Source organism: Chiloscyllium punctatum, unplaced genomic scaffold (assembly GCF_047496795.1).
Source record: "Chiloscyllium punctatum isolate Juve2018m unplaced genomic scaffold, sChiPun1.3 scaffold_670, whole genome shotgun sequence".
Lineage (NCBI taxonomy): Eukaryota > Metazoa > Chordata > Chondrichthyes > Orectolobiformes > Hemiscylliidae > Chiloscyllium > Chiloscyllium punctatum.
The window spans coordinates 17501-30000 of NW_027310404.1; the positions used below are offsets into that span (position 1 = coordinate 17501).

Here is a 12500-nt window from a genome sequence, read left to right on the forward strand (position 1 = left end):
TGAGAGAATCTATCTGTGTGTAGGTGTGTGTCTGAGTGTGTGTGAGTGAGTGTGTGTGTGAGAGAATCTATCTGTGTGTAGGTGTGTGTCTGAGTGTATCTGAGTGAGTGTATGTGTGAGAGAATCTATCTGTGTGTAGGTGTGTGTCTGAGTGTGTGTGAGTGAGTGTGTGTGTGAGAGAATCTATCTGTGTGTAGGTGTGTGTCTGAGTGTGTGTGAGTGAGTGTGTGTGTGAGAGAATCTATCTGTGTGTAGGTGTGTGTCTGAGTGTGAGTGAGTGAGTGTGTGTGTGAGAGAATCTATCTGTGTGTAGGTGTGTGTCTGAGTGTGTGTGAGTGAGTGTGTGTGTGAGAGAATCTATCTGTGTGTAGGTGTGTGTCTGAGTGTGAGTGAGTGAGTGTGTGAGTGTGTGTGAGAATCTATCTGTGTGTAGGTGTGTGTCTGAGTGTATCTGAGTGAGTGTATCTGTGAGAGAATCTATCTGTGTGTAGGTGTGTGTCTGAGTGTATCTGAGTGAGTGTGTGTGTGAGAGAATCTATCTGTGTGTAGGTGTGTGTCTGAGTGTGAGTGAGTGAGTGTGTGTGTGAGAGAATCTATCTGTGTGTAGGTGTGTGTCTGAGTGTATCTGAGTGAGTGTATCTGTGAGAGAATCTATCTGTGTGTAGGTGTGTGTCTGAGTGTGTGTGAGTGAGTGTGTGTGTGAGAGAATCTATCTGTGTGTAGGTGTGTGTCTGAGTGTGAGTGAGTGAGTGTGTGTGTGAGAGAATCTATCTGTGTGTAGGTGTGTGTCTGAGTGTGAGTGAGTGAGTGTGTGTGTGAGAGAATCTATCTGTGTGTAGGTGTGTGTCTGAGTGTGTGTGAGTGAGTGTGTGTGTGAGAGAATCTATCTGTGTGTAGGTGTGTGTCTGAGTGTGAGTGAGTGAGTGTGTGTATGTGTGTGAGAATCTATCTGTGTGTAGGTGTGTGTCTGAGTGTGTGTGAGTGAGTGTATGTGTGAGAGAATCTATCTGTGTGTAGGTGTGTGTCTGAGTGTGTGTGAGTGAGTGTGTGTGTGAGAGAATCTATCTGTGTGTAGGTGTGTGTCTGAGTGTGAGTGAGTGAGTGTGTGTGTGAGAGAATCTATCTGTGTGTAGGTGTGTGTCTGAGTGTATCTGAGTGAGTGTATGTGTGAGAGAATCTATCTGTGTGTAGGTGTGTGTCTGAGTGTGTGTGAGTGAGTGTATGTGTGAGAGAATCTATCTGTGTGTAGGTGTGTGTCTGAGTTTGTGTGAGTGAGTGTGTGTGTGAGAGAATCTATCTGTGTGTAGGTGTGTGTCTGAGTGTGAGTGAGTGAGTGTGTGTGTGAGAGAATCTATCTGTGTGTAGGTGTGTGTCTGAGTGTATCTGAGTGAGTGTATGTGTGAGAGAATCTATCTGTGTGTAGGTGTGTGTCTGAGTGTGCGTGAGTGAGTGTGTGTGTGAGAGAATCTATCTGTGTGTAGGTGTGTGTCTGAGTGTGAGTGAGTGAGTGTGTGTGTGAGAGAATCTATCTGTGTGTAGGTGTGTGTCTGAGTGTGTGTGAGTGAGTGTGTTTGTGAGAGAATCTATCTGTGTGTAGGTGTGTGTCTGAGTGTGAGTGAGTGAGTGTGTGTGTGAGAGAATCTATCTGTGTGTAGGTGTGTGTCTGAGTGTGAGTGAGTGAGTGTGTGTGTGAGAGAATCTATCTGTGTGTAGGTGTGTGTCTGAGTGTGTGTGAGTGAGTGTGTGTGTGAGAGAATCTATCTGTGTGTAGGTGTGTGTCTGAGTGTGTGTGAGTGAGTGTGTGAGTGTGTGTGAGAATCTATCTGTGTATAGGTGTGTCTGAGTGTGAGTGAGTGAGTGTGTTTGTGAGAGAATCTATCTGTGTGTAGGTGTGTGTCTGAGTGTGAGTGAGTGAGTGTGTGTGTGAGAGAATCTATCTGTGTGTAGGTGTGTGTCTGAGTGTGTGTGAGTGAGTGTGTGTGTGAGAGAATCTATCTGTGTGTAGGTGTGTGTGTGAGTGAGTGTGTGTATGTGTGTGAGAATCTATGTGTGTGTGTGAGAATCTATGTGTGTGTGTAGGTGTGTGAGTGAGTGTGTGTGAGTGAGTGTGTGTATGTGTGTGAGTGTGTGTGAGTGAGAATCTATGTGTGTGTCGGTGTGTGAGTGTGTGTGAGTGTGAGTGTGTGTGTGTGTGTGTGTGTGTATTGAATCTATGTGTGTGTAGGTGTGTGAGTGAGTGTGTGTGAGTGAGTGCATGTGTGTGTGTGAAAATCTATGTGTGTGTGTTGAATCTGTGTGTGGTAGGTGTGTGACTGAGTGTGAGAATCTATGTGTGTGTAGGTGTGTGTGTGTGAGAATCTATGTGTGTGTAGGTGTGTGAGTGAGTGTGTGTGAGTGAGTGTATGTGTGTGAGAATCTATGTGTGTAGGTGTGTGAGTGAGTGTGTGTGAGTGAGTGTATGTGTGTGTGTGTGAGAATCTATGTGTGTGTAGGTGTGTGAGTGTGTGTGAGAATCTATGTGTGTGTAGGTGTGTGAGTGAGAATCTATGTGTTTGTAGGTGTGTGAGTGTGTGTGAGTGAGAATCTATGTGTTTGTAGGTGTGTGAGTGTGTGTGAGTGTGTGTGTATGAATCTATGTATGTGTAGGTGTGTGTCTGAGTGTGTGTGAGTGAGTGTGTGTGTATAGGTGTGTGAGTGTGTGTGAGTGTGAGTGTGTGTATGAATCTATGTAAGTGTAGGTGTGTGTCTGAGTGTGTCTGAGTGTGTGTGTGAGTGTGTGAGTGTGTGTGAGTGAGAATCTATGTGTGGGGAGAGAGATGGAGAGAGAGAGAAGGACAGAGAGAGAGGGAGAGAGGGAAGGGAGAGAGAAAGGGGGAGAGACAGAGAGAGAAATGGGTGGTACGGAGACCAAGAGATGGGGGCAAGGGGGTGAGAGACCGAGAGATTGGAGAGAGGGAACGAGGGGACAAAGAGAGAGAGAGAGACAGGAAGAGAAAGAAAGAGAGAGAGGAGAGAGAGGGATGTGGAGAGAAAGAAAGAGAGAGGGATAAAGAGAGTGAGAGGGGTGGGGAGAGAAAGAGAGAGAGAGATCGAGAGAGAGAGGTGGATAGAGAGGGACAGAGAAAGAAATAGAGAGAGAAAGGGAGGGGGAGAAGGTGAGAGAGGTGGGGAGAGGAGGTGGGGGAGAGAAAGAGTGGGATGGAAGGGGTGGTGAGGGAGGGAGGGAGGGAGGAGAGAGAGGAACAGAAACCTCACTGGGTGTGGGGGGGGGAGGGGGATGAGAAGTGGGAATAACAAGGGGGTGGAAACCTGGGATAGGGAGGGACCAGCACGAACTGGGAGGAGAGGAGAAAGATCCCAACAGAGGGACGGAGGTGGGGGGGGGGGGGGGGGGGAGAGGGGAGAGGGGGGGAGAGGGAGGGGAGGGGAGGGGAGAGGAGAGACACAGGGAGAGAGAAAGGGGGAGAGGGAGGGGGAAGGAGGGAGAGGGAGGGGGATAGAGAGGGGGAGAGAGAGAGGGAGAGAGAAAGGGGGAGAGGGAGGGGGAAGGAGGGAGAGGGAGTGAGGGGGGAGAGGGAGACGGAGGGGGATAGAGAGGGGGAGAGAGAGATGGAGAGAGAAGGGGAAGGAGAGAGAGGGAGTGAGGGGGGAGAGGGAGACGGAGGGGGATAGAGAGGGGGAGAGAGAGATGGAGAGAGAAGGGGAAGGAGAGAGAGGGAGTGAGGGGGGAGAGGGAGACGGAGGGGGATAGAGAGGGGGAGAGAGAGAGGGAGAGAGAAGGGGAAGGAGAGAGAGGGGGAGAGGGAGGGAGACAGAAGGGGAAGGAAAGACAGGGAGGGAGAGGGGGAGAGGGAGAGGGAGGGAGAGAGGGAAGGGGAGGGAGATAGAGAGAGGGAGAGAGAGACAGCGAGAGGGAGGGGGAGAGAGGACAATATCGTTTCGATGTCTTCTGATTCCATTCTATCTCTCCAATTCAGGGTCAAATCCAAGGACCCAGAGACTCAATACAGGTAAGGGCCGAATGGACCACTGACCAGAGAGAGAGAATGGGTCAGTTAGTCCCCACTCCAGGGAAAACCCACTGATCCCATTATCCTGCAGAGAGATCCTGGGAGGGGCTGATAGGGGACAGTGTAGAGGGAGCTTTACTCTGTATCTAACCCTGTGCTGTCCCTGTCCTGGGAGTGTTTGATGGGGGACAGTGTAGAGGGAGCTTTACTCTGTATCTAACCCCGTGCTGTCCCTGTCCTGGGAATGTTTGATGGGGGACAGTGTAGAGGGAGCTTTACTCTGTATCTAACCCCGTGCTGTCCCTGTCCTGGGAATGTTTGATGGGGGACAGTGTAGAGGGAGCATTACTCTGTATCTAACCCCGTGTTGTCCCTGTCCCTGGGAATGTTTGATGGGGGACAGTGTAGAGGGAGCTTTACTCTGTATCTAACCCCGTGCTGTCCCTGTCCTGGGAGTGTTTGATGGGGGACAGTGTAGAGGAAGCTTTACTCTGTATCTAACCCTGTACTGTCCCTGTCCTGGGAGGGTCTGATAGGGACAGTGTACAGGGAGCTTTACTCTGTGTCTATCCCTGGGCTGTCCCTGTCCTGGGAGGGTTTGATGGGGGGACAGTGTAGAGGAAGCTTTACTCTGTATCTAACCCCATGCTGTCCCTGTCCTGGGAGTGTTTGATGGGGGGACAGTGTAGAGGGAGCTTTACTCTGTATCTAACCCTGTGCTGTCCCTGTCCCTGTGAGTGTTTGATGGGGGGACAGTGTAGAGAAAGCTTTACTCTGTATCTAACCCCGTACTGTCCCTGTCCTGGGAGTGTTTGAAGGGGGGGGGGGCCGGGGTAGAGGGAGCTTTACTCTGTATCTAACCCCGTGCTGTCCCTGACCTGGGGGTGTTTGATGGGGGGGCCAGGGTAGAGGGAGCTTTACTCTGTATCTAACCCCGTGCTGTCCCTGTCCTGGGAGTGTTTGATGGGGGGGACAGTGTAGAGGGAGCTTTACTCTGTATCTAACCCCGTGCTGTCCCTGACCTGGGAGTGTTTGATGGGGGCGGAACAGTGTAGAGGGAGCTTTACTCTGTATCTAACCCCGTGCTGTCCCTGACCTGGGAGTGTTTGATGGGGGGGACAGTGTAGAGTGAGCTTTACTCTGTATCTAACCCCGTGCTGTCCCTGTCCTGGGAGTGTTTGATGGGGGGGACAGTGTAGAGGGAGCTTTACTCTGTATCTAACCCCGTGCTGTCCCTGACCTGGGAGTGTTTGATGGGGGGGACAGTGTAGAGGAAGCTTTACTCTGTATCTAACCCCGTGCTGTCCCTGTCCTAGGAGGGTCTGATAGGGACAGCGTACAGGGAGCTTTACTCTGTGTCTATCCCTGGGCTGTCCCTGTCCTGGGAGTGTTTGATGGGGGGACAGTGTAGAGAGAGCTTTACTCTGTATCTAACCCCGTGCTATCCCTGTCCTGGGAGTGTTTGATGGGGGGACAGTGTAGAGGAAGCTTTACTCTGTATCTAACCCTGTGCTGTCCCTGTCCTGGGAGTGTTTGATGGGGGACAGTGTAGAGGGAGCTTTACTCTGTATCTAATCCCATGCTGTCCCTGTCTTGGGAGTGTTTGATGGGGGACAGTGTAGAGAGAGCTTTACTCTGTATCTAACCCCGTGCTGTCCCTGTCCTGGGAGTGTTTGATAGGGGACAGTGGAGAGGGAGCTTTACTCTGTATCTAACCCCGTGCTGTCCCTGTCCCAGGAGGGTTTGATGGGGTGACAGTGTAGAGGGAGCTTTACTCTGTATCTAACCCCGTGCTGTCCCTGTCCTGGGTGTGTTTGATGGGGGACAGTGTAGAGGGAGCTTTACTCTGTATCTAACCCTGTGCTGTCCCTGTCCTGGGAGTGTTTGATGGGGGACAGTGTAGAGGAAGCTTTACTCTGTATCTAACCCCGTGCTGTCCCTGTCCTGGGAATGTTTGATGGGGGACAGTGTAGAGGGAGCTTTACTCTGTATCTAACCCCGTGCTGTCCCTGTCCTGGGAATGTTTGATGGGGGACAGTGTAGAGGGAGCATTACTCTGTATCTAACCCCGTGTTGTCCCTGTCCCTGGGAATGTTTGATGGGGGACAGTGTAGAGGGAGCTTTACTCTGTATCTAACCCCGTGCTGTCCCTGTCCTGGGAGTGTTTGATGGGGGACAGTGTAGAGGAAGCTTTACTCTGTATCTAACCCTGTACTGTCCCTGTCCTGGGAGGGTCTGATAGGGACAGTGTACAGGGAGCTTTACTCTGTGTCTATCCCTGGGCTGTCCCTGTCCTGGGAGGGTTTGATGGGGGGACAGTGTAGAGGAAGCTTTACTCTGTATCTAACCCCATGCTGTCCCTGTCCTGGGAGTGTTTGATGGGGGGACAGTGTAGAGGGAGCTTTACTCTGTATCTAACCCTGTGCTGTCCCTGTCCCTGTGAGTGTTTGATGGGGGGACAGTGTAGAGAAAGCTTTACTCTGTATCTAACCCCGTACTGTCCCTGTCCTGGGAGTGTTTGAAGGGGGGGGGGGCCGGGGTAGAGGGAGCTTTACTCTGTATCTAACCCCGTGCTGTCCCTGACCTGGGGGTGTTTGATGGGGGGGCCAGGGTAGAGGGAGCTTTACTCTGTATCTAACCCCGTGCTGTCCCTGTCCTGGGAGTGTTTGATGGGGGGGACAGTGTAGAGGGAGCTTTACTCTGTATCTAACCCCGTGCTGTCCCTGACCTGGGAGTGTTTGATGGGGGCGGAACAGTGTAGAGGGAGCTTTACTCTGTATCTAACCCCGTGCTGTCCCTGACCTGGGAGTGTTTGATGGGGGGGACAGTGTAGAGTGAGCTTTACTCTGTATCTAACCCCGTGCTGTCCCTGACCTGGGAGTGTTTGATGGGGGGGACAGTGTAGAGTGAGCTTTACTCTGTATCTAACCCCGTGCTGTCCCTGTCCTGGGAGTGTTTGATGGGGGGGACAGTGTAGAGGGAGCTTTACTCTGTATCTAACCCCGTGCTGTCCCTGACCTGGGAGTGTTTGATGGGGGGGACAGTGTAGAGGAAGCTTTACTCTGTATCTAACCCCGTGCTGTCCCTGTCCTAGGAGGGTCTGATAGGGACAGCGTACAGGGAGCTTTACTCTGTGTCTATCCCTGGGCTGTCCCTGTCCTGGGAGTGTTTGATGGTGGGACAGTGTAGAGAGAGCTTTACTCTGTATCTAACCCCGTGCTATCCCTGTCCTGGGAGTGTTTGATGGGGGGACAGTGTAGAGGAAGCTTTACTCTGTATCTAACCCTGTGCTGTCCCTGTCCTGGGAGTGTTTGATGGGGGACAGTGTAGAGGGAGCTTTACTCTGTATCTAATCCCATGCTGTCCCTGTCTTGGGAGTGTTTGATGGGGGACAGTGTAGAGAGAGCTTTACTCTGTATCTAACCCCGTGCTGTCCCTGTCCTGGGAGTGTTTGATAGGGGACAGTGGAGAGGGAGCTTTACTCTGTATCTAACCCCGTGCTGTCCCTGTCCTGGGTGTGTTTGATGGGGGACAGTGTAGAGGGAGCTTTACTCTGTATCTAACCCCGTGCTGTCCCTGTCCTGGGTGTGTTTGATGGGGGACAGTGTAGAGGGAGCTTTACTCTGTATCTAACCCTGTGCTGTCCCTGTCCTGGGAATGTTTGATGGGGGACAGTGTAGAAGAAGCTTTACTCTGTATCTAACCCCGTACTGTCCCTGTCCTGGGAGTGTTTGAAGGGGGGGGGGGGGGGGCGGGGTAGAGGGAGCTTTACTCTGTATCTAACCCCGTGCTGTCCCTGTACTGGGAGTGTTTGATGGGGGGGGGGGACAGTGTAGAGGGAGCTTTACTCTGTATCTAACCCCGTGCTGTCCCTGACCTGGGGGTGTTTGATGGGGGGGACAGTGTAGAGGGAGCTTTACTCTGTATCTAACCCCGTGCTGTCCCTGTCCTGGGATTGTTTGATGGGGGACAGTGTAGAGGGAGCTTTACACTGTATCTAACCCCGTGCTGTCCCTGTCCTGGGAGTGTTTGATGGGGGGACAGTGTAGAAGAAGCTTTACTCTGTATCTAACCCCGTACTGTCCCTGTCCTAGGAGGGTCTGATAGGGACAGTGTACAGGGAGCTTTACTCTGTATCTAACCCTGTGCTGTCCCTGTCCTGGGAGTGTTTGATGGGGGGACAGTGTAGAGGAAGCTTTACTCTGTATCTAACCCTGTGCTGTCCCTGTCCTGGGAGTGTTTGATGGGGGACAGTGTAGAGGGAGCTTTACTCTGTATCTAATCCCGTGCTGTCCCTGTCCTGGGAGTGTTTGATGGGGACAGTGTAGAGGAATCTTTACTCTGTATCTAACCCCGTGCTGTCCCTGTCCTGGGAGTGTTTGATGGGGAGGACAGTGTAGAGGGAGCTTTCCTATGTATCTAACCCTGTGCTGTCCCTGTCCTGGGAGTGTTTGATGGGGGGGACAGTGTAGAGGGAGCTTTACTCTGTATCTAACCCCGTGCTTTCTCTCTCCCTGAGTGTGTTTGATGGGGGACAGTGTAGAGGGAGCTTTACTCTGTATCTAACCCCGTGCTGTCCCTGTCCTGGGGGTGTTTGATGGGGGACAGTGTAGAGGGAGCTTTACTCTGTATCTAACCCCGTGCTGTCCCTGTCCTGGGGGTGTTTGATGGGGGACAGTGTAGAGGGAGCTTTACTCTGTATCTAACCCCGTGCTGTCCCTGTCCTGGGAGTGTTTGATGGGGGGACAGTGTAGAGGGAGCTTTCCTATGTATCTAACCCCTTGCTGTCCCTGTCCTGGGAGTGTTTGATGGGGGACAGTGTAGAGGGAGCTTTACTCTGTATCTAACCCTGTGCTGTCCCTGTCCTGGGAGTGTTTGATGGGGGACAGTGTAGAGGGAGCTTTACTCTGTATCTAATCCCGTGCTGTCCCTGTCCTGGGAGTGTTTGATGGGGACAGTGTAGAGGAATCTTTACTCTGTATCTAACCCCGTGCTGTCCCTGTCCTGGGAGTGTTTGATGGGTGGGACAGTGTAGAGGGAGCTTTACTCTGTATCTAACCCCGTGCTGTCCCTGTCCTGGGAGTGTTTGATGGGGGGGACAGTGTAGAGGGAGCTTTACTCTGTATCTAACCCCGTGCTTTCTCTCTCCCTGAGTGTGTTTGATGGGGGACAGTGTAGAGGGAGCTTTACTCTGTATCTAACCCCGTGCTGTCCCTGTCCTGGGGGTGTTTGATGGGGGACAGTGTAGAGGGAGCTTTACTCTGTATCTAACCCCGTGCTGTCCCTGTCCTGGGAGTGTTTGATGGGGGGACAGTGTAGAGGGAGCTTTCCTATGTATCTAACCCCTTGCTGTCCCTGTCCTGGGAGTGTTTGATGGGGGACAGTGTAGAGGGAGCTTTACTCTGTATCTGACCCTGTTCTGTCCCTGTCCTGGGAGTGTTTGATGGGGGACAGTGTAGAGGGAGCTTTACTCTGTATCTAACCCGTGCTGTCCCTGTCCCTGGGAGTGTTTGATGTGGGAACAGTGTAGAGAGAGCTTTACTCTGTATCTAACCCCGTGCTGTCCCTGTCCTGGGAGTGTTTGATGGGGGGGACAGTGTAGAGGGAGCTTTACTCTGTATCTAACCCCGTGCTGTCCCTGTCCTGGGGGTGTTTCATGGGGGGGGACAGTGTAGAGGGAGCTTTACTCTGTATCTAACCCCATGCTATCCCTGTCCTGGGGGTGTTTGATGGGGGACAGTGTAGAGGGAGCTTTACTCTGTATCTAACCCCGTGCTGTCCCTGTCCTGGGAGTGTTTGATGGGGGGGACAGTGTAGAGGGAGCTTTACTCTGTATCTAACCCCGTGCTGTCCCTGTCCTGGGAGTGTTTGATGGGGACAGTGTAGAGGGAGCTTTATTCTGTATCTAACCCCGTGCTGTCCCTGTCCTGGGGGTGTTTGATGGGGGACAGTGTAGAGGGAGCTTTACTCTGTATCTAACCCTGTGCTGTCCCTGTCCTGGGAGTGTTTGATCGGGGGACAGTGTAGAGGGAGCTTTACTCTGTATCTAACCCCGTGCTGTCCCTGTCCCTGGGTGTGTTTGATGGGGGGACAGTGTAGAGGGAGCTTTACTCTGTATCTAACCCTGTGCTGTCCCTGTCCTGGGAGTGTTTGATCGGGGGACAGTGTAGAGGGAGCTTTACTCTGTATCTAACCCTGTGCTGTCCCTGTCCCTGGGAGTGTTTGATGGGGGACAGTGTAGAGGAAGCTTTACTCTGTATCTAACCCCGTGCTGTCCCTGTCCCTGGGTGTGTTTGATAGGGGGCGGGGGGACAGTGTAGAGGGAGCTTTACTCTGTATCTAACCCCGTGCTGTCCCTGTCCCTGGGTGTGTTTGATAGGGGGCGGGGGGACAGTGTAGAGGGCGTTTAACCTTCCTTTTGGAAGAGCAGATGGAACTTTCCTCTGTGTTGCACTCGATGCTGTCGGATTTGGGAAGAAGGTGAGAGTGTGTGTTCACCCTCTGGGAGGCTCTCGGAAGGCGGGGGGTGGTTTCCTCAATGTTGGAGCCTGTCCAGTCTCAGCGCCAGCCTGGGTCCTATTGCACCGCGCTCTCTCCCTCAGTTGGAATCGCCTTGAGACCATGAAACAGGCCCACCGTGGGCTGCTGGGAGAGAACGTTCCCTCAACTTTTGGACGTTCCCGTTGTGTCCGGATCATTCCGCACTGTTGGACGCAAGATCTGGTGACAGCTGCTCAGGTGGTGCTGAAGTCTCTCTCTTGAAAGATGGAGATCCTCGTTGAAGCTCACTCTGGCGACCTACGTGACCAGGATGAGAGCGATGTGGATTGAAATCTCCAGGAGTGTTTTCATGAGGAATAACATGTACTCCCAATCAAACAGGACGTTCTGACAGGTCGATAGGATAGTGAAGGCAGCGTTTGGTATGCTCTCCTTTATTGGTCAGAGTATTGAGTACAGGAGTTGGGAGGTCATGTTGTGGCTGTACAGGACATTGGTTGGGCCATCGTTGGAATATTGCGTGCAATTCTGGTTGCCTTCCGATCGGAAAGATGTTGTGAAACTTGAAAGGGTTCAGAAAAGATTTACAAGGATGTTGCCGGGGTTGGAGGGTTTGAGCTACAGGGAGAGGCTGAACAGGCTGGGGCTGTTTTCCCTGGAGCGTCGGAGGCTGAGGGGTGACCTTATAGAGGTTTATAAAATCATGAGGGACATGGATAGGATAAATAGACAAAGTCTTTTCCCTGCGGTTGGGGGAGTCCAGAACTAGAGGGGCATAGGTTTAGGGTGAGAGGGGAAAGATATAAAAGGGACCCAAGGGGCAACTTTTTCACCCAGAGGGTGGTACGTGTATGGAATGAGCTGCCAGAGGATGTGGTGGAGGCTGGTACAATTACAGCATTTAAGAGGCATCTGGATGGGTATATGAATAGGAAGGGTTTGGGGGGATATGGGCCGGGTGCTGGCAGGTGGGACTAGATTGGGTTGGGATATCTGGGTCAGCATGGACGGGGTGGGCCGAAGGGTCTGTTTCTGTGCTGGACATCTCTATGAATCTTTCAGTCAGATACAGCCAGGTACAATTTGGGGCTTTTAACGTGACGGAGACCAGGGCAGGTGAGCAGAGGCGATGTCGAGAAAATGACGATCACAAAACCAGCTCCTACTGCCTCCTCCCCTTCCCCCTCTTCACTGATCTATCTCCTTCCGCAGGGGAAGATGCTGTTTACTCCGACTTGAAAGAGGTGACTTCCGAAGGTCACCAGGCCAAGACTGAGACCTCGGGCTCACAGGTGCAGGCTGGTCCAAGTGGTTCCTCAGCTGTGACAGTGGAAGCTGAAGCCGGGCCGAGTGAAAGCCTGAGGGAGCAGGCCGAGTCCAGGCCCCGTCAAAGCCTGAGGGAGCAGGCCGAGTCCAGGCCCCGTCAAAGCCTGAGGGAGCAGGCCGAGTCCAGGCCCCGTCAAAGCCTGAGGGAGCAGGCCGAGTCCAGGCCCGGTCAAAGCCTGAGGGAACAGGCCGAGTCCAGGCCCGGTCAAAGCCTGAGGGAACAGGCCGACTCCGGGCCTAGTTCAACCCAAGCAGAGCCAAAGCAGGAAGCAGTGTACACCAGCCTGAAGAGACGACCTCAAGGTGCCGAGTACCAAGTCCTCAAACCACAGGGACAGGACGGGGAAAGTGCTGTGACTTATTCAGCAGAAGCCGAGGAGGTGATCATTCAGACACCATGAAGCAAGAAGCATGGATTGTGAAGGGAGATGTTCAATAGTTCACCCCCCCCCCCCCCCCCCCACATCCCCACTTCCCCACTTCCCAGAATCAATTATTCAAAACCCAAAAACTCTCGATTAGTCTGTAGATGGCTCCTGGGAGGGTAATATGATGTACCCTGAATCCCTCGATTAGATTCCCGTCTGTAACTCACTCCCGGGGTATGTTATTCTGTATATAACCCACCCTGAACCCCTCGATTATATTCCAGTCTGTAACTCC

General features: G+C 52.5%; 1 protein-coding gene across 1 annotated transcript in view; it reads left to right on the forward strand.

Annotated features, from left to right (window-relative positions):
* The window catches only part of LOC140473660 (uncharacterized), a 31826-nt gene that overhangs the window by 17415 nt on the left and 1911 nt on the right, over positions 1-12500 (forward strand). Inside the window, exons 4-5 of the mRNA XM_072567623.1 lie at positions 3978-4010; positions 11724-12500. The exon at positions 11724-12500 is cut by the window's right edge and continues 1911 nt beyond it. Of these exons, the coding sequence (XP_072423724.1) occupies positions 3978-4010; positions 11724-12238 (548 nt within the window). The 3' untranslated portion in view covers positions 12239-12500. The remainder of the gene's footprint in view (positions 1-3977; positions 4011-11723) is intronic.